Source organism: Ursus americanus, chromosome 25 (genome assembly GCF_024610735.1).
Source record: "Ursus americanus isolate L20-20 chromosome 25, mUrsAme1.1.p, whole genome shotgun sequence".
Taxonomy (NCBI): Eukaryota; Metazoa; Chordata; class Mammalia; order Carnivora; family Ursidae; genus Ursus; species Ursus americanus.
The window spans coordinates 25,751,324-25,773,044 of record NC_142151.1 but is presented as its reverse complement, the minus strand read 5'-3'; the positions used below and the strand labels follow the sequence as shown (position 1 = coordinate 25,773,044).

The following is a 21,721-nucleotide window of genomic DNA, read 5'->3' as shown; positions in this document are numbered from 1 at the left end:
TTACCTGAAGTATAAACCCAACAGCTTTTTTAGTGAAAGTCCCTAAGTGGTAAATTCTTAGTTTTTGTCTATCTAAAAATGCTTTGAAATTACCCTTGTTCTTAAAAGTGAACTTTGCTGGGTACACACAGTTTTAACTTGACAGCATAATTTTCTCACAGCATTTGAAGAAATGATTCCACTATCTTCTGGCTTGTGTTGTAGATTCTTAGATATTTGCGGCCTAATAGGTTGTGTTTTCTGTACCTGTGAATTCATATCTTTCATTAGCTCTGGACATTCTCAGCCATTGTCTCTTTGAACATTGCGTCTTTTTCATTCTCTATATCCTCTCTTTCCAGGATGCTCATTATATATGCTTGGTAAGCTTCTCATCCTACCTTTTATATTTCTTTTTTAAAAAAAATATTTATTTTAGGGGGGTTAGGGAGGAGCAGAGAGAGAGGGAGAGAGAGAATCCTTAAGCAGACTTCCTGCTGAGTGAGGAGCCAGATTCATGGCTCGATCCCAGGACACTGAGATCATGACCTGAGCTGAAATCAAGAGTCAGACGCTTAACTGACTGAGCCACCCAGGCGCCTCCTACATTTTATATTGCTTAACCCCTCTTTCATAGTTTCTCTGTCCTTCTTGCCCTCAGTTTCATTTTGAGTGATTCTTAAGATTTATCTTCCAATCTTATAGGTTATTCGTTAGCTGTGTCTAATTTACTGTTTTAAACTCACCTACTTATTTCAACAAGTATGCTTCATTTCTAGGAATTCTTTATCAGATCTGTCTGGCCATTTTTGGTTGCTCTTACTCTTAGTTCTTTTTTTTTTTTTTTTTTTAAGATTTATTTATTTATTTTTAGAGAGAAAGAGGGAGCAATCACTAGTGTGAGTTGGAGGAAGGGCAGAGGGGGAGAATCTTTAAGCAGACTCCTGACTGCGCACGAAGCTGACTGGAGGTCCATCCCACGACCCATGAGATCATGACTTGAGCGGAAACCGAGTCAGACACTTAACCGACTGAGCCATCTAGCTGTCCTTTACTCTTTGCTCTTTTTTAAAAAATATATCATTTCATCTTAAAACATTCATAATAGTTACCTTATATTTTTTTCAGTTGATAATTACACTGTCTGTTGTTTTTGCTGATGCATGTTTGTTGCCTTGTCTTATTAGTGATTTTAAAAATATTTGAGCTCATATTTTTTCAATTTAATCTACAGCATAACAACTATAAACTCTGGACGAAATGTAAAAAAATAACTACATGAAGGTGTGAATGACCAAAAGCAGTAGAAACCTGGGGTGGGGTAGGTATCTATACTTGGAAGAAAAGAGTGTCAGTAGGGTGAATTTTCCATTTTATGACTTTTTTTCCTGAGAACACCTCCAAATTGGTGCCAAATTGGTTTTGGTGGCAAAAATTCAGAAAGGAGTGTCAGTCTTATAGGAGTGAGCATCTGGACCTGAACTTTGCCTTGTGAGTCACTTTTACCAGTGCCAGTGATTTTCTAGCTCTTGGCAGATGATTGAGAACTGATAGTAGCCAAGGTTAACTCAGCATCACTAAATAATTGATCTCAACTGGTATAGATGCTCATTCTTTTTTTTTTTTTTTAAAGATTTTATTTATTTATTCGACAGAGATAGAGACAGCCAGCGAGAGAGGGAACACAAGCAGGGGGAGTGGGAGAGAAAGAAGCAGGCTCCCAGCGGAAAAGCCCGATGTGGGGCTCGATCCCAGAACTCTGGGATCACGCCCTGAGCCAAAGGCAGACGCTTAACGACTGAGCCACTCAGGCGCCCCTAGATGCTCATTCTTATCCTGAGGAAGGAATTTGGCAAATGCTTTGACTTTTATGAAAACAGTAATAGGCAGATGAGGAGAAAATGCTGCACAAACTGAGTTGAAATATCACTGGATTCCAAGAGGTCAAGGAGTCAGGGGAGAGAGGATCAAGGAAAGGAAGTTATTAGATGCAGAAGGAAGATCCAAGAAGAAAAAGTCATGATTTCTTCCTTTGGCTGGGTTCGGGCTTTTAGCTTTCAAAATAATAGACAAATCCTCTCTGAAATCACAGTCAGATACACGTTTCTCTTTGAAAGGCAACATGTAATTTAGTATCACCCTGTCTCCTCCCCAGTTTCATCAGCATCTATGCTCTGGAGATAATTGCTTCACAAAATGATGGGTTCTTGCAGTGATTTCTAAAAAGGTTAATATGTGCAAGACGTCATTGCCTTTGGAGTCCACATGATACCGCCCTTTTAAAAAGGTCTTTAAGTCACTCAGGCTAAGTGATAGCAGTGATCAGAAAATTAAAACACAAGGATTCATCCAGTCTTTTTACGGGTTTCCGTGCAGTAGTACTTCAAAATTTAGTGTTGATGCTGTAAGTTATATGTGATTTAAATTGATTTGGTCTTTCATGGAAAAATAACTGTAAACATTTTAAAGACCTAAGAGCAAGCACAATTTTAGCTTTGGAAGGAATCAGTTTTAGAAATATTAGCCGCAGAAAACCTGTGTATGATTGAAATACTTCAATATTAAGCATACTTTTAATATTTAAGCTTAAAATATTTGTGTTAGTAAAAAATGTTATTGAGGTAAGACATCTAAAAGGAGAAGATAAAAAAATAAAAGAAGATACTGTTAGATTTTATTGGTTTAATTTTTAGAAACCACACATTTTTTTAAACATAAGCTTTTTTTTAAATTTATGTTTTTAAGATTTTATCTATTTATTTGAAAGAGAGAGAGAGAGAGCCCAAGCAGGGGTAGCAGCAGGCAGAGTGAGAGGGGGAAGCAGACTCCTCGCTGAGCAGAGGGAGCCCAATGTGGGACTTGATGCCAGGACCCTGGGATCATGACCTGATCTGAAGGCAGCTGCTGAACCGCTGAGCCACCCAGGTGCCCAAATCCTCACATTCAAATGGCAAACAAAAGTGAAATTAATTCTCCGTGTCATTATAGACAGGCAAAATAGGAATATAGCTATGAGTGAATTTGGTATGTTGCATCTGTTTTGCATTAATAAAGTAGAACACTTCTTGGCAGAAAGTTTTGGCAATGGTTATTTCCCTTTTTGCATAATTTGAATTACTTATGGCTTTGTGCAGGGATATGTTCGCAGGACCTATCAGTTATAAGGTATGAAATTGGACATCTGAAGAATTTCCTGCTCAGTTACTCTGAATTATGAGACAAATTAATAAGCATACAAACAAGAATCTATAGGCTTGAGGTTGGTTCCTTACTTGGGCAACTTGAGTCCCATAAGTACAAAATGTCCATATTACTAAAGGGCAAGGTCTTAGGATCTTTTGACACCGTGTTCTAAGACAATGGTGAGTGAACAGAATAAAATCACAGACTCGTACATTGCTTAGAATGATTAATACATCAACTTAAAAACACTGATACTAAACAGTTGAATATTCACACTACACTGAAAATAATATAGATGTCAGAGTTTGCTGTTGATGAATGATACCACAAGCCAGCTCTGATTACAAAACAGGAGAAATGAAAAAAAATACAAAAATAGAAGGAACTTGTGAGATTACAACTGCTCCATTTAAGAAATAAGGCACAGAGAGATTAAAGGACCAGTGTAGACACAGCTGGTTTTATAGTGGCAGACAAAGGATTAAAACTTAGTTGGTTTTTTTTTTTCCCCTCCTACTGTTCTAGTGCTTCTTCTAAATGAAAGTGAAAGAGGGAGGTGAATAGGTGTCAGGGTTGTGGGGGCTGTGGGATGGCAGGTGGTGGAGACATGTGGGGGAGGAGGGATAGTTTTTAGGTAAGATGCCAGAGGGTTGCAGAATTTAAGAGAGAAATTTGTATGGCCAGCAAAGTGAACCCGGAGTTGGGGATAAAGTTATTTGTGGTCAAGTTCTGGAAGTACTTTGAGGGCAATTCCATCATGCTTATGAACCTAGCCACAATCCTAACCCCCTTTCTTAGTATACGTTTTTGATAATATCCATTGTGGATTCCCCACTTTCTCTTTCCCCCTAAATTCATTTTGTTTAAATGTGCTTCAGAGTCATTTCCTTAGAAATGAACTATATCACTTAGTGGTACAAGGATCAGATACACATGGTAGGCAAACATGAGGAAGATAATATACTTATTTTACTAAGTATTCAAACTGGAAATAGTTTCTTTTGTGATTTCAGAAGAAAAAAGATATGATTGTTAACTTTAAAAATAAAATAGTTATTTTATCAGCAAAATTGGGTTTATTTGGGGACAACAGAGAATTGAAATTTGGGTCATTCGAACTGTGACGAAACCATAGGAAAGTCCAGCAAACAAAGGAGAGGACCATTGTTTTATGGAGAAGGAGAAGAGGTTGGGAAGGGTTGTTTTGAATGAAAGTCCATTGCAGAAAAGTATGAGTCCAGGGTGATGATAGTTTCTCAATGGCTGAGTTTCAAGGGTAGTTGATTTCTTACAGGAGATGCAGTATATACATCTTTCCTTGTTGGGGCCTGTAATTGATGATTCTTCCTGTTGATGGTTGATTTGTTGGGGTCTGTAATGGACAATTCTTCATGTAATTGACCTTGTGTGGTATGGCTTCCTCTCCCAGTCTCCCCTTTTATCCTCCCTACTCCATTTTTGTAAGATTTCCCTTTATTCACATGACTAACATATTTTACCTACTATGTGACATTTTCTTTGCAATTGGTAGAATAATAAGGGATTGGAGATCAAATGATAATTTGCTTTCTTTTGGAAATCTTTTAAAAAATCTGATAGCTGTGTGTTTTTATAAAATCATTTGTTTATACTCCATACTCCATGCATATTTCTAAAATACCTGCTATTTAGTGTTGCTTATTTATGCCGTCTATATAAGTGAAATTATATGGCATTTACTAGTTTGGGACTTCCTTTTTTTAAGCTCAACTTTGTGTCTTTGAGATTTTTTTTATTGAATTGAAAGGGGCTATATGAGATATAGTTATTTAGAATGGGCTATCTTGGCCTCTTTCAGGATTAGGTATTTTTGATAATTTTCTGAAACACATCTGGATGGGAAATGTTTCCTACCCTTCCGTCTATCTACTTTTAGGCAACTGTTTGTTGGTTCCAGTTATTTTTACTGTTTGTATGGCCTACTAAAAATAACATTATTGACTTATTCAGTGATTCAAAAAGTCACCCAGTCATTCACTCAATTAATAATTATTTAACACCTTCCATGTTTGAGGCCTAATGCTTAAAGTTGGGCATATTATGGTGAGCAAAACAGAAATGATCTGACTCTCTTGGAACTTATAATTTATAGCATTAGAGACCTATGAAAAAAAAATTATGATGCCGTGGGGTAGGTTTTATTGATAGAGGATAGCCTCGAGTACTATGGGAATGTAGAACAGTTACTCCTGATCCATTTAAGGAAGGTGAGAGATTTTAAAAAGATTTATTTATTTATCTTAGAGCGAGAGAGCGAGAGCAGGAGGAGCAGAGGGAATCAAGATTGTCTCAAGATTGGAGTAAATCTTCTCAAGGAGCATGGAGCCCTACTCGGGGCTCGATCTCCTGACTCTGAGATCACGACCTGAACCAAAACCAAGAGTCTGATGCTTAACCAACTGTGCCACCCAGGTACCCCTGGAGAGACTTAAAAATAGATTCTTGGTTTTGATCCCCAGAAATTTTGATTCTGTAGATCTGGACCAGAGAAACTTGTTGTTGTTAGGATTATGGTGATGATTATTATTTTAACTCCCATCATGGTCCAGCCAGTTAGCCAAGTATAGAAAATACTGTGTATGAGTGATTAACATGGGCAGTAGTCATGGTAGGGTTTCTTAAATGAACTAGCTAGTAGGGATGGAATAAATGCTTTTTAGATAATTTCTGCCCTTTGGCCAAAGGTTGAACTTTGTATTAATCCCTATTCAATTGTAAATTCCTGTCCTTAGGTCATAACAGTTAACTGCTCCAGTGGTAGGTGAGAGAGCCCGCCTGGAGTGATGGCAGGACACATGAAAAGGACCTGGGATTGTTGTTTAGCTGTAAGATTAGTGAGAGTCAGAAGTGGGCCCGACTGCCAAGGAAGCTACCATGACCCTAGGACACATAGCTGTAAGCATTGTATAAGAAAGGAGGAGGCGCGAGTCCCCTATGGAGGACTCGTTGGAGGGCCTATCTGGACTCACGCGGATCATCTAGGATCGTATTTAAGGGGGATGTTGACACTTGGGGTGTATGAAAGGATGTTGAGCTCCCTGATATCGATATGAGAAAGAATTGGAGAGAAATAGTCTTACTCATCCCGGAAAAAGGAAACTTAGTCTACATAGTTCCAGAAGAAGGAACTGGGACTAACGAGGGAAAGGTATTTGGGAAGCAAGGCTCATTTTATTTACTGACTCATTTATTCATGTAACAGATATTTAGTATCTATTATAACTCATTCTCCAAATTGCCAAAGATATAATAGTAAACAAGATGGATTTAGTTCCTGACTTCATGAAGCTGCAATTTTATTGGAAGATCAGACAATTAAGCAAGCAGTTTAATGGAAATGTGATAAGTATAGTAATGGAAAACATAGGGCGCTATTTCGCGTCCATATAAAACACCTCTCTGATATTAATACTATCAGAAAGTGGTAAATGATGAATACTCTGCGTTGGATGTATTCAAGAAGAGGCTGTGGGGGTAATGAAAAAGTTGTGCCAATAATTACCATTAAAATCCTATTTAACCGTTAGCATCAATGATTGTCTATGTTTTTGTAACAGACTCCTACTCCTTACTTTTTTCCCCCTTCCTATCTGGTCCTTCCCTTTCTTCCATTCTCATTTGCAGTTATTTAAGTCTGTATGATGAAATGATTTTGTGATTTTCACGGATGTTTATCTATAAAGAATAGGACTGATTCTTAGAACTGAAGTCATTCTTAGTTATTATGTTTTAATCTGGGCTTTCATGTAATTGAGAACAGGCATAAATGTTTACATAAATGAACTGTGATCTGATTTATAGCTTCAGTTTTTCCCATTCCTCTTGATGATTAATCCATGCAGGTGGGGACTCTTAGTGGGCATGATAGTGGGAGCCTGTATTTCTGGGGGAATGGGTAGGCACAAAGAATGAGTAGAATGTCAGTGCTGCTTTTCATATAATAGTTTTGTGTTCTAAAAAAGATGATGGTTGTTTTGATCGTTATATTTTGAATTCTTAGCATGTCTTAAGTAATTAGAAAAGCTGACTTTTAATTCATAACATTAAAAAAATTAAATATTATGTTGTGACATTCTCAGGACTCTTTGAGCCTTTCGCATTCAGTGTTATAGGCTGAAGTTGGATATTGTGGAAGTTTGGGTTTACTTTCTTTTGACTCAATGTGACTTCCTGTTTCTAAGAAAAACAGTTTTAAAGACTTGTAAAAGGAATATCTTGCATGCTTGGCAACTCTTGTAAAACCGCATGTTGGTAAACCAGTGTGAATGAAGTATATATGAAAAAGAAAATCAAAGAAAGAACCATATTGCTCGACCAAGTTAGCATTTTGTGTTGTGGAAATTGGACGCCGTAGAGAAATTTGGTGATTTAGGAAGTGTCTGCTTTTGGTAACCAGATAAATCAGGAAGCAAAAGTTTCATTTTGATTTCGTTAGTCATCCTAATTCAAGGGGACATTTGATCACAAATTGGGCTTTACTGTCCTGGAGTTGATGCATACTAGTGATCTGGTTATATGGGTTTTTGTTTGTTTCTTTTTTTTGTTTGTTGCAACTTGGGCTCCTCCTTTCAAATGAATTCGCAAATTTCGAACTAATTCACATGCATTCTCACAATATCCAGTTATTCCTACCACTTAGTCAATGGAGAAAATGAATGTTAGTGAATAAGCTTTGGTAGTTAGATAATTCTCTTTGAACAGGAGGTTCATGACTCCTGGCTCTCAGGTCAGAGATTCATTCAGCTTCTCTCTTGGTATTGTCTTAGAAATTGGCTTCTGATGAATATTTTAATAGGAATTAAGTATGTTTTTGTAACTATAAAGGTAATTTATTCATTTGATTGATATTCATTGAGTACCTAGTATGTGTCAGGCATTCTTCCAGAAGCAGACTATATGGTAAGGAATAAGGTAGGCAAGGTCCTTGATTTTTATTTATCTATTAAACACTTATTTTAAGGCTTACTATGTGCCAGAAACTGCACTAGGTTCTTTAGAGATATTAAGTCATTTAATTGTCCTAGCAGAGCTATGAGGTGGGTATCTTTATTCTACAGGTGTAAAGAAGGAGGCCCAAAGTCACCTTGCTACTAAGCTACTAAGCTACTAAGCTACTAAGTGGCGGACCCAGGGTTTGAATGCACAATGAGAGCTCATTACCACCCACCTTATGGTCTTTCTGTGAGCCTGATCTCCTGAGCTCCCACATTTCTTGTTAACAAACAAACAACCCCGCCAAACACACACACAGGAAAAAAATTAAGGAAAATCAAAACTATGTAATCTGACCACTGTTAATGTTTTGGTGTCTGTGTTCCATTCCTTACATATGTATATGTAGAGGCTGTGTGTGTTTAAATATGTATGATACCTTGTTGGTTTGTTACCACTAATTTTAATAACATAAATATTTTACAGGCCAGTACATTTTAAACATAGACTTTTTTTTAAAAAAAGATTTTATTTATTTGACAGAGAGAGAGACAGAGAGAGAGGGAACACAAGCAGGGGGAGTGGGAGATGGACAAGGAGGCTTGCCGCTGAGTAGGGAGCCCCTCACTGGGCTTGATGCTGAGCTCCATCCCAGGACCTTGGGATCATGACCTGACCCAAAGGCAGATGCGTAACGATTGAGCCACCCAGGTGCCCCTAAAAATAGACTTTTAAATAGCTTTACAGTGCCCCATCATTTGTCTGTATCATGATTTACCTAACCAGTTTCCTTCCACTTAACAAAAATTTTCAATTTCATAAAACTTGCTGTAATTAGTATATTTATAACAAAAGGATTTATAACAAAATCTTTTTACAAATTTATGATTGTTAAAATATTTCTTAGTGAAAAATGGCATTCATACTCTTCGTAAATATTTAGACAGTAGCCACATGCGGTCCGTGCTTGATGAACATGACGAGGTTATCAATGCCCACATGCTTTGTCTTCCAGGTTAGTGGATGATAGATGTGTGGTGCACCCGGAGGCAGGAGACCTTGCCAACCCTCCCAAGAAGTTCAGAGGTAAGAAATAAATGTATATTTTTTATTATGTGACCTAAGGGCATGAAATTATTTTTGGGTCTTAAAATAAGTCATGTTAAAACTTTATTCAGTGTGAAACTTTCACATATAAATATGTCCACTGAAAAGTCTTTCAAAAAATTTCTTCGTTGTTTTTCTTCTTTTACATATTGAGGGATTTACAGGGAAAGAGTAGTTTCAATTTTTGTTTTGATGGACAATCTGTTGAAGGGAAATCTTGATAATGAACTCTGAAAGGCTACTTTGCAAACCAATAAATACAGCCAGATATTTATTTATGTATTCCTGGGACAAGTGTGCTATAAATGTTAGTGTTTCGTTATCAGCTCTTTATATTTGTAAAATCTCCAAGAGGGTGACAGTGATTTGTTCATGTAGCTTTTTTTTTTTTTTTAAAGATTTTATTTATTTATTCGACAGAGATAGAGACAGCCAGTGAGAGAAGGAACACAAGCAGGGGGAGTGGGAGAGGAAGAAGCAGGCTCATAGCGGAGGAGCCTGATGTGGGGCTCGATCCCATAACGCCGGGATCACGCCCTGAGCCGAAGGCAGACGCTTAACCGCTGTGCCACCCAGGCGCCCCTGTTCATGTAGCTTTTAAAATGTCACTTTGGATGGCACATAATAATGAACAGTTGTCTTAGAACTCCTTTCTAAGTATAATTTTAGAGTTAGCTTGATAATATCAACGGAGACATTGGCCATAATAGGAGACTGATTATAACTGGACTGTTATGAAGGAAGGATTAATGGAATCTGCCTAGAATCATAGACAAACTAAAATGAGCAATTAAAAGCTTGCTCAAATGAATTTCATAGTTTATGTGTACTTACAATAATAAAAATAATTTTGAAGCAGCATTCACTTTGAACACACTGTGTAAGCATTCCTTCTCATAATGGTGAAAAGCAGCTTTAATGTGGGATAAAATCCCAGAGAGAGAAAGTGGAAGGGATTCCCCAGAGCCCCAGACCCAAGTCAGGATGTGCTGCTTCCTGCATTGGGGAAGGGAAGTGTTTCACATTCAGCAAATGTTTCCGTTGTTTCACTCTCTGTGACGGACACTTTCCCACCCAATTCTCATTGTAAGAATTTCTCTACACTCAGAACCTTGCGGAGAGAGTGACAAGCACAATAAATATTTTTTGAGTTAAATCGGTCACTTTGAAGGAGAACTTGCATTTTTCCCTCCACGTGGAGAAATTCACATAAAACCGGCTGTGGGAGATGCAGTGCCCATTAGAAGCACTCATAAAACTGCTCAGTAGGGACTCTCCCCTCACACTGGGCAAGTGAGGTGTTCCCTCAACGGTCCTCACTGAGGACGGACTCACCATAAAAGTACCAGGAAGGAGAGTCAGCAGTGCGACAGATGAGTAAGTAGTCTTGTAGCGCATTAAAGATAAAAAGACAAGTTTTCAAGGCAAACGAGGACAACAAATCTGTATCTGTAACAGGAAAAAGCTTGGGGTTCAGGTTTTGACTGTACTGCTCATTGGCTGTCGTTTTAAGTAGGTCACCTAACCGCTTGGAGCCTCAAAGGGCATTTGTGGTTGGCTGGTGAGAGCAGGGGTGGCTAATAACAAGGACAATGCCCACCGCACAGAGCTTTGTGAGGCTCGAAGCCTCTCCAGAGAATAAATGTAAAGTGTTTTAGATCATTATAGAAATGACAGTTAACGTATCATAGAAAGGCATCATGTGTTTCCTTCTAACATATCTGACTCTGCTCTTATGTTGTACTCTCTTCGAGGACAGGAGTCTGCTTCTTCCTTTTTGTGTTTTCCAGACATTTGCCCGTACTAGACATCCAACAACTAGCCATGGGATGCTATCGGATGAGAGACCCAAACTTTCCCTGGGGTCATGTGATAGAACTCGATTCCCAGGGCCATTCCACACTTCACCGCCATGAGGTCGGGGGGTCTTATTCCTCTGTTGGTCAGGGGAGAGTAATCTTTCAAAGATAACCTCAGGGTTTGTGGCCCCCCCTTTTTTCTTTTCCTCTTTCCCAGTGAAGCGAATTGTTTTAAAGTGTGAGGATTACTTTAGTGTATTTGAGGGAGCCCCGTGGTACCATTCTGTACCCGCTAGGTAATTATATACAGATGCTTGGTGTCATATTATTTGGCAGGAGCTGGTTCAAAGTATGAATCACTCCGGTGCTCCATCCCGCCCCTGGAAGGCGGGCGTTTCCTGTAATCTAATGCTCTCTGTCATTGTCCTTGCTCGTTTGCTCTGATCTTCTACCTCTAGTTTAAGACTAAACCATTTTTCTTACTCCATTCATCATCAGAGAAGGAGGGTCCTCTTTTTGTACTGGGGATTGAGGGTTTCCTCTTTTTTTTTTTTTTTTTAAGATTTTATTTATTTATTTGACAGGAAGAGACATAGCCAGCAAGAGATGGAACACAGGCAGGGGGAGTGGGAGAGGAAGAAGCAGGCTCCCAGCAGAGCAGCCCGATGTGGGGCTCGATCCCAGAACGCCGGGATCACGCCCTGAGCCGAAGGCAGACGCTTAAGGACTGAGCCACCCAGGCGCCCCCGAGAGGGTTTCCTTTTATCTGAAGGCTCTGGCTCTTTTCTGATGATTCTTGGAGCCCCATCATGGTAGAGTCCCAGAGGCTAAATGCCGTGAGATGGGCTTGCCTTTGTCTTCAGACTGCGCAGCGGCCACACGTGTGCCTTCCTGTTCCAGAGGCCTTGTCTTTTCACAGTTTGTCCTTTTATGGCTCTTGCATTTCATCATTCTCTGCCTGCGCGTACTCCCCCTGTGCCCTCTGGCTTTAAAAATCATCGCTTTCTTCAGAGACTGGCCTCCTCGCCACCCCTGCATTTCCAGACTCCTCGGCCAAGTTTCCAGAGCACCCTCCCTCATTGTTACTTTTTAGATAAGGTGAAGAAACAATAGCATATCACGGTTCCCCTACACCTCAGTTCCTCTTGCTTCAGCCATACAAATGATAGTCCCAAATTAATTTGAAAAGATTTTTGTTTTTCATAGTCTGTTCTTTGTCTGAGTGAATCATACAATTTTAGAGCTTCTAGGCAATTAAAAGTTAATTTAGTGCAACTCCCCCGTTTTTGGAATGAGGAACCAGAGCTCCAAAAGGGTTAAAATGATTCTCTCCAATACACACAATTATACAGCGAAATATTCTTTTAACTGTGTCACATTGCCTCACATATGAACAGAGGAAACCAAGTTTTAACAATAACTTCCCAGGGGCTATTTAAACCCGACTGACAGCTATTTTTCAGTAGAAACCACACAATCAGATGAATATTAACAGAAGCACAGTGGCTTTCTCTTATCAGTGCAAAATTTCTCTCATGGTCAAATACTGCCTATTTTCCTAAAAGATAAACTTTGGAGTAAATTCAGATGTACAGAGGAGTTGTAAAAATAGTACAGAGGGTTCCTCTTCACCTACTTGCCCTTTGTGTTAGCATCTTCCATAACCATGGTGCATTTGTCAAAACTAAGAAATTACCATTTATACATTACTATTGACTAAGTTCCAGACGTCCTTTGGATTTCACCAGTTTTTTGACTACTGCCCTTCCTTATTCCTGATCCCATCCTGGACCCCATGGGGCATTTAGTCATCCTTCTCCTTAATCTAATCTGGTCTCTGACATTTTCTGTTTTTCCTTGTGTTTCATGACCTTGATATTTTGAAGAATGCTGGCCAGGTATTTTGTAGAATGTCCCTCATTCGGGGTCTGCCTGATGTTTTTCTCATGATTAAACTGGGGTTAAGTTTTTGAGAAGAATACCACCGAAGGGGGCGCCTGGGAGCTCAGTTGGTTAAGCGTCTACCTTCGGCTCAGGTCATGATCCCAGGGCCTGGGATCGAGTCCCACATCTGGCTCCCTGCTCAGCGGGGAGCCTGCTTCTCCCTCTGTCTCTCCCCCTGTTTGTGCTCTCTCTCTCTCTCTGTGAAATAAATAAATAAAATCTAAAAAAAGAAAAAAATACCATGGAGGTTCACTGCCCTTTTCTTGGCAAACATACCAGGGACACATAAAATCAACATGTTTTATCACTGGTCCAATTTTTTGACATATAATTTAATCCTTCTCCCTCATACTAACTTATAGCAGTTGTTTTTGTTGACTTTATATTCTTTTGGCTTGCCTTTTTTTCCCCCTAGTTCCTTTAGACACTTCTTTCCCCACCTCCCTTGCCCCCTCCTCTCTAGAAAGCTCTTCTCTGATGTGGACTTTTCCTGAAGTCTGTGCTCTATTGATACATGTGCATTCTCTTTTAGGAGGAGAAGCTAATATAAACCAGGCAAGCGAGGTTTGTGGGTCCCTTTATTACCATCAGTGTGATAAAACACAGAAGCAATAGAGAACCCAGGAAGCCACCCCCCCCAGAGGGACTGAGGGAAGAGAAGACAGCCAGCCCCTTCTTCTGGTTGCTTAGATAATCCTCAGGGTGGCCCATTTAGTCTTGAAATTTCCAACTCTGAGATTCTGTGGTCATTTGACATGTGACTATTTCATAATCTATGCCTATCAAGTGGATACATCCGGCAAGCAAATCGTCATCCCGAAGCAGTAAGTCATAGTGTTCCGGAATTTGAACTAAAATAGAGAAATCTTCTGCTCTGTGGCGCAGTAATGTAGGTAGTGAAAATCAGGGTCTTGGAGAAGGTTGACGAGATTATTTCTTCAATTCAGTTCCTTCTCTTCATATAATTCAGGGAAGTCGCTTTGAAGGCTGGGACTCTCACCTTTTGCCTGCAGTCATGGAGGTTACACACGCAGGCGCCTAAGTGAGAAAGCCATCTTGCTACGTAGTAGCTTTGAGTTTTTGTGTAGTTGACCATGTCAGTCTTGTCTAACATAGTGATTCTCCAGTACGAGCCAATTATAAATACCTCATCCACCAGTTTAACAGTTGCTGCACTGAATTTCTTCAGATTTGGGGTTAGTGTGATTTTTTTGATGAAGGCTGGAACAATTTCAGATTTGAAATAACTAACATTTATTGAGCACTTAATACATGCTACACTATACTCGGGGCTTCCTATGCATTATTAGGTGGTAATCACAATAACCCTAAAAAGTGGAAATTGTTGCTATTCCCAGTTTTGCGGTTGACAGAGTCAAGGATAAAGAAGTTACGCAGCCGTCTTCAGGTCACTGACTCCAGAGCTATCTGTTTTTAATCACTATACCATAGTATGTATTGAATTATCCCCTCCTGTAAGTTTTACTGAGCGGTTCTGTACGGCCACGTAGATTAAATCTAATCCCTCTTCCACACAACAGCCCTTTGAAGTATTTGTTTGGAATGATCACATTTCTGCAGATCTTTCCTTCTACAGGCTCACTTTTTAAAAAGTCTTTTACTTGTGGCCAGCCACAAATTCTTCAGAGTGATTGCTCTAGTTTTCCTTATACTGTCTTGTTTGTTTTCTGGTTGGGCTCCTGTTTGTCAATGTAATTCTTAGAGGTGTAGAAAGAAGAAAACACGGTACATTTGGTTGCACTGTGATGAGGATTTTCCTTTTTTTGGTATCCTGTGCTTATGGCCCAAGAGTCCTGGGGAGGACTCCCTAACTCACCTCCCGCTGTCAGTCAATCCAGACTCCTGATGCTTTTCATTTGCATCTCTGAATCCTCATTTTCCTCCTCCTGTGCTGTATAATTGGTACTTTGGAACCAAGTAGAGAATCTGTTACATTTCATTTTATTAACATTGATTGGCTCATTATTCTAGCCTGCCGCTTACTCTGTTTCTCACTCTAGTGCTCTCTCTCTCTCTCTCTCTCACTCTCTCAGATCTTAACTCTTATCCAAATTATTTATTCAAATTACCAGCCTTACAACACCTTGAAATTTGTTAGGTTGGTAAAAGGTAGATGTGTGATCCTCTGAATCCATGTGTTAGTCCAGTGTTATTGAATATCTCTGAGGAGAAATAGATTAAGATTGTGTTAGTCAGAGTCTCTATAAATCAGACTTTGGAAGATGTGGATGGAAGTAGTCAATTTGGGAGATGATCTCTGGAAGCATGGATGAAGAGGTGGGGGAGAGTGAGCCTAGGGAAAGCAAAGGCAACAAATTGTTCATTAATGTCCATCACTGTGGCAGCTGGACCTCAGCGCTGCTGGGGCCCTCTGAGACTCCATGAGGACCATGCCTGGGAATCTCTTGCCCAAGAACAGAAAAGCTGGGGCCACCTTCTGTCCTCTGTGGGTTATGGGTCACCTCCGAAAGGGTCTTATCAACCTCTTCCACAACACAATTCTGGGCTGCTCCTGCTTGTAGCTGAGCAAGTTCTCCAAGTGTCAGGGAAAGCTCTCATGAAGAGAAGAGAGAAGAGGGCACGTGAGGTTGGAGGCTGCCAGTGTGCTGGGAACTGTCCACTGTAGTTGTTGGTGAGCTTGGGCCTGAAGACACATAGTCACATTACTTGTGCATGCTCAGAAGTTGCACCTGTTTTTTATTTGAAAGACCTGCAGTTAGACTATAAACTGTATGAGGGTAAAGACTGTGTTAGGCTTGCCCTCTGGGGAGTTACCAAGATCAAGAACAGTGCTTTGATTATTGTTCGTGCTGAATTAATTTTTGTTGGATGAAAGAATAAAGTTCTAGAAAAAATTATAATTCTTAAAGGCAATTTAATTTCAGGTCTGTTGTCAGATACTTTTTTGGGGCCTTAACACCACCCAGCATATAACAAAGTTGTCGGCTGATTAGTTGTTTTATAATAAAGCAGTGTGTAGACCTGTTATTTTGTTATAGTCTTAAATTCTACTCCTCTAGATTGAAGTTCATTGGTGTCAAGTGTGCATTCTAACATATTAATCTGTAGGGTGACTAGCAGAAGATGAAAACTTCTACATGTATTGAGTGAAGTTTTTTTAGGTTATACCATTTCGTAGTTTCCTACAAAGAAGTCTAGAAGATTCCAATGGCTTTCCAAGCCAACAATTACATGATTTATATAAAAAAATCTTTAAAATCTACATTTGAATGTTACTGCTGCACTGATCCTGTGTATTTGTGGTAAGTCATCATAGTAAGAACCGTCTACAGCTAAGTCCCTATTATTAAACTCCGAAAGGCTGTGGAAATTGGATAATAAGTTTACTCTTTTCAGTGAGGTTTCAGAGAAGGGCCAAAGGATGAAATGGAAATAGATTGCTTTTCTTCTTTGCTTCTTCTGTTGGAGCTGGTCAGGATTGTAAAAGTGCTTACGCTGTAAGGTGCTTCAGTCTCTGTTGGAGGAAGTTGCTGTGGTTCTGAAATGGTCAAATAGGACTACTTTGGAAGTCTCACCAATTGCTATTTAGGGCAGCACTTGCACAATTATGTGTCTAAAATATATATGGTACATGAACTTTGATTTGGGGCTCTAAGTTGTGAAGTTGAGTTCTCTCCCTTAAGAGTAAGAAATGATGGGCGAAAATGAACACTTGTGATGTGTGTGTTTCATGGCATCAGGACAATTCCGACTCCCCCACTTTCTAGTCATCTCTCCATGGGCCGATTTTCCTGGGCTGCTAGCCCTTGTGTAAAAGTCTCCCTTCCAGTGTTATGTATGAAGTTAGTTCTGTATCTAAATTCCTCATAAATATTGAATAAATACCCTTTGTGAGAATTTTAATAGCCAAGACTACTCTTTCTGAGAATAAGTCCTAAATGTTGAATTTCTTAACTTTGAGTGCTTGTGTTGGCCTGTATCAATGTTATCTTGTTTAATTCTCTATAGCCCCCATTTTACAAATGTGGAAACTACGCTTTCCACATGTAAAGTAAAGTAACATGTTTAAGGTCACACAGCCACTAACTAGGTGGTGAGGCAAGTTTGATTGAAGCTGGTGTTCTTTAACATTATCAGGTCTTGGGATACGTTTAGTAGAGATTTATTCAATATCCGCTGTGTGCAATGCAGTGTGTGAACTCATTGGTGTGGTTGAAACGAGTCAGAAATGAACGCTCCTGTCAAGGAATTTATAGTCTACTGAGGGAGATAAGATGTATATATAAACAATTATAGCACAAGGTAGAAGCGATAAAGGCTAAATAAAAAGGTGTGGTGAAGGAATTGTAGGAGGATGGAGATTTAAATTCCTGTTTTGAGAGATGAGGAAAGCTTCTTAATAAAGATAGCATTTCACCTGTAGCTTAAAAAATTTGTACCCACAGGGAAGGGAGATCTAGGTTTTTCAGGCAGAGGATGAACCTTTTCATGAAAGTAGTTCCTTGGGTCATAGTTGGTATGCAAAGCTGAACTGTATCTTCTTTTCAAACAGTGACAGGATGCTTGGCATTCTTTCAAGTATAATGCTGAGATGAAAACACTATGCCATTACCCCAATACATTTGGTCTTCTAGGAGATAGAAGTTAGCCAATGATACTGAAATGTGACCAAGCCTACTGTACTGCTACCACTGCTGATGTCACATTTATTTAGTTTTTACTATATGTCAGCTAATGCTTCATATTCTGTTAATCTTTGTGAACATTACATAACCCTAAGAGGTATGTATTATTACTGAACATTATTATCTGCATGAATTAGATAGGTGCTATGCCAGAAATAAAACAACCACCACCACCAAATGCTTATATAAGATAGAAGTTATTTCTCTCTCATTTCATAGTTCTTAGGTGAGTGGATCAGAACCATCTTGGCAACTCTACCGTCCTCAACACATGACCCCCAGATTTGTTCCAGTGGTCAGCATTTCCCAGTCAGTGGAAAGGGGGGAGGGGCACCTGGGTGGCTCAGTCAGTTAAGCAACTGCCTTTGACTCAGGTTGGGATCCCAGTGTCCTGGGATCGAGCCCCACATCGGGCTTCCTGCTCAGTGGGGAGTCTGCTTCTCCCTCTGCCTCTGCCACTCTCCTTGCTCATTCCCTCTCTCACTCTCTCTCTCAAATGAATAAATAAAATCTTAAAAAAAGGGGAGGGTAAAAGGAATCCAGGGCAAGTAGATTTTTCTTTCAGGAACATCTGGAACCTTGTATATCACTCCTGCTCATATTTCATTGTCACATGGCATATTGGGTTGAATGGTAGCCCCCAAAGGTAAGTCCGTGCCCTAATACCTGGATCCCGTGGATGTTATCTTATTAGTGAGGGAAAAAGAGTTTTTGCAAATGTAATTACATTAAGAATCTTGAGATGAGATCATCTTGGATTACCCAGGTGGGCTCCATATCCAATGACAAGTGTCCATGTAAGGGACAGAAGAGGAGAAGACACATGCACAGAGGAGAAGGCCATGCAAAGATGGACACAGGGCATGCTGTTATGTTGCCACAGGTCGAGGAATCTCTGGGACCACCATAAGGTGGAAGAGACAAGAGAAGATTGTTTCCTAGATCCCTCGGATGGAACATGGCTCTGTTGACACCTTGATTTTGGACTTATGGCCTTCAGAATGACAGGAGAATAAATTTTTGTTGTTTTTAGGCACCAAGTTTGTAGACATTTGGCATGGCAGCCACAGGAAACAAATGTATATGGCCACATCTTGCTGCAAGTAGGTTGAGGAATGTGGTTGTTAGTGGGCTGGCCACATGCCCACCTAAACTCAGGAGTTCTGTTACCAAAAGGAAGAAGAGAATGGATATTGGGGGTGAGGGGTAACATTCTCTGGCACATCTCATTTTATAGCTGAGAAAATGGAGGTTGGAGAAGCTAAGGAACTTGCTCAAGGTTATACAATGAAAAGGAAGCAAAGCTTTGATTGAAATCCAGACCCTTAACCATTAACTGTATTGCGTTTAAGCCCAAGGGGCTTCGGAAGCACAAAGAAGAGGACTGTAATTGATTTAGGAATTCAGAAGAATATAGGTGAGCTGGAGCTGTGGAAGAATGAGCAGTTGTTAACCAGGGGGGAAAAGAAGGGGTTGAGGAGAAAGAAGCATTTCTGGCTGAGGTGCAGAGGAGTGCAGTGGCATGACCCATTTGTGTTTGTGGCTTTTAAGAATGTTTAAAGCTCAGGAGAATGTGGAAGAGTGGCAGAGATGAGCTTGGAGGAGGGTCAGATGCCTCATGGCCTTGTATGCCACACTGAGGCATTTGATACTTATGTTAAGACAGTGGAGGACTATTAAAGAATTTTAAGCTGGTCTGAGACATGATCAGAATTGAAATTTTGAAAGACTATTCTCTTACATGGAGAGGTGGAAAATATAGGATAGGATACCAACTAAGAGACTGTTAAAAATAGTCTAGAAAATTTGATAATGGACTAAGCTAGTAGCTATGGATGGTGAGAAGGGGATGTATTTGACCATAGTAGAGCCTGATGACTAATTGTGCGGAAGTGGGGGTGGGTGGTGGAGTTGAGGGAGAGCGTGTGTCCCAGATTCTCCCAGGTTTCAGATTTGGGCAATGTAGTAGATTGTAGTAGCATGTATTATGATATGGAATGCAAAAGAAACTACTTGATAGGGGAAGGTAATTGTATTAGCTCTTTCTATCTTACTATCTATGTCAAAACACCCCCAAACTGAGTGGCTCACTTAGCACCCATTGGTGTAATTCATGAATCTGTGGTTCATTGGCTGATTCTTTTGTTCTGAGCTGGCATGGCTGATTTTTGCTGAACTTGCTCATTTATCTGTAGGTATTTTGCAGCTGGATGGTCTAGGATGGTTTCACTCACGTATCTGCCAGTGCATAGGTTGTTGATGGGGGTGGCTGGGCCATGTGTGTCTTATTGCCTGGCAGGCTAGCTCAGATTCTTCACATAAGGAGAGTACGACAACAGCAAGAAAGAGAAAACACCAGTGCTCATCACTGTTCAAACCTCTGCCTGTGTCACATTAGTAAATGTGAAGATGCAAAGAATGGAGATATCGGCTGTGCCTTTTGATAGGTGGAACTGCAAAGTCATCAGCAACAGGGTGTGTGTACAGGGGTGGGAAGAACTTATGGCCCTTTTGCAGTTTACCACAGTAATGAGCATCCTTTCTGCCAGAGACGTAGATTGAGAAGATTGCTGGTTATATTGACCAGGAGGCTCAGAAATCTAGATGAAAAAATAGAGATTTGAAATTGATTAAAATATGGATTGACTTTAAAGCTGTGAGAGTAAGAAGAAAAGAATACCCTAATTGGAATCTCTGGGAATATCAACATTTAAGGTGCCAGAAGAAAACATCACAGTATCAAGAGCCACCATGAAGTACCACTACAAAAGTGGCCAAGATAAAAAAAAATACTGAAAATACCAAGTGTTGGCAAGGATGCAGGTCAACTAGGACTCTCGTACATTGCTGGTGGTGTGCAAGATGCTACGGCCATTTTGGAAAAGAGTTTGGCAGTTTCTTATAAAGTTAAACGTGCACATACTATATGACCCCCAAATTTCACTCTTGGGTATTAACTAAAAACAATGAAAATTAAGTTCACACAAAGATTTGTGCATGAATGTTTATAGCAAAAACTGGAAACAATCAAAATCTCAACTGGTCAATGGACAACTGATGCATGCAATGGTATATCCACATAATGGAACATTACTCAAGAGTAACAAGGAATGAAGGACTGATAACCCCAACAACACAAAAGAATCTCAAAACTGTTATCTAATTGAAAGAAGCCAGTCTCAAAAGGCTGTGCAATGTATGACTGCATTAATATGCCATTCTGGAAAAGGCTGAGGTGGGAGGGATGAATTTAGCCAGCTCAAGCTAGACTAGTCCTGAGGTGGTTAAAAGTTCTGTTGACCCAGAAGTACTCTCTTGACTTCACTGAAAAAAAAGTGAAGTCTCCCTACTCTATACTTGTGTGACTTTTTTTTTTTTTTTTTGCCTCTGAGACTCCCTGTGTGGGAAGATGGAGAAAGACCTTATTCATTCAGATCTCTTTGCCTGTCCTTGGTGAGGTCTTTAGATATTTACATGATACAGTAGTAATTTTGGGGAAAAGAATGATCCTTATGGTAACTATTTTAATCATTTTTATAGGATGTTTGCTCTTCTAAATGATATGGAGGGTTTGAGGTTTTCTACCTGTATAATGTTTATTATTAACTTTGTATTCCTTAGGAAAGTAATCCAATTATTTCATTCAGCGGAATTTCCTATAGAAAGTGCATTCTTTTTATAATGTAGTTTCCAGGAGCACATTATGTTAAGAAGCATGGACTAAAACTATGGCTCACTCAAAAAACTCTTCAGGGAAGTAAATAGTAGTGATTAAAAAAAAAAGATCTATTTATTTCTTTGAGAGAGAGAGTGTTTGTGGGGGCAGGCAGAGGGAGAGAATCTCAAGAAGACCCCGCACCCACTGCAGAGCCCTACGCAGGGCTCCATCTCATGACCTTAGATCATGATCTGAGCAGAAACCAAGAGTCAGTCCCTCAACCGACTGAACCACCCAGGCGCCCCAATAGTAGTGATTTTTAAACCATTTCCCTTGTCCTCTCTTATCTTGTCATGTAGTAGGCATATTAAAAGGCATGTTAAAAAGTCAAATCACTTCAGTTTTCTCGTGCT

At 39.8% G+C, this 21,721-nt stretch overlaps 1 protein-coding gene across 1 annotated transcript in view; it reads left to right on the top strand.

Annotated features, from left to right (window-relative positions):
• The window catches only part of ITPR2 (inositol 1,4,5-trisphosphate receptor type 2), a 477,037-nt gene that overhangs the window by 26,975 nt on the left and 428,341 nt on the right, over positions 1-21,721 (top strand). The window contains exon 2 of the mRNA XM_045811874.2: positions 9,149-9,219. Within this exon, the coding sequence (XP_045667830.1) occupies positions 9,149-9,219 (71 nt within the window). The remainder of the gene's footprint in view (positions 1-9,148; positions 9,220-21,721) is intronic.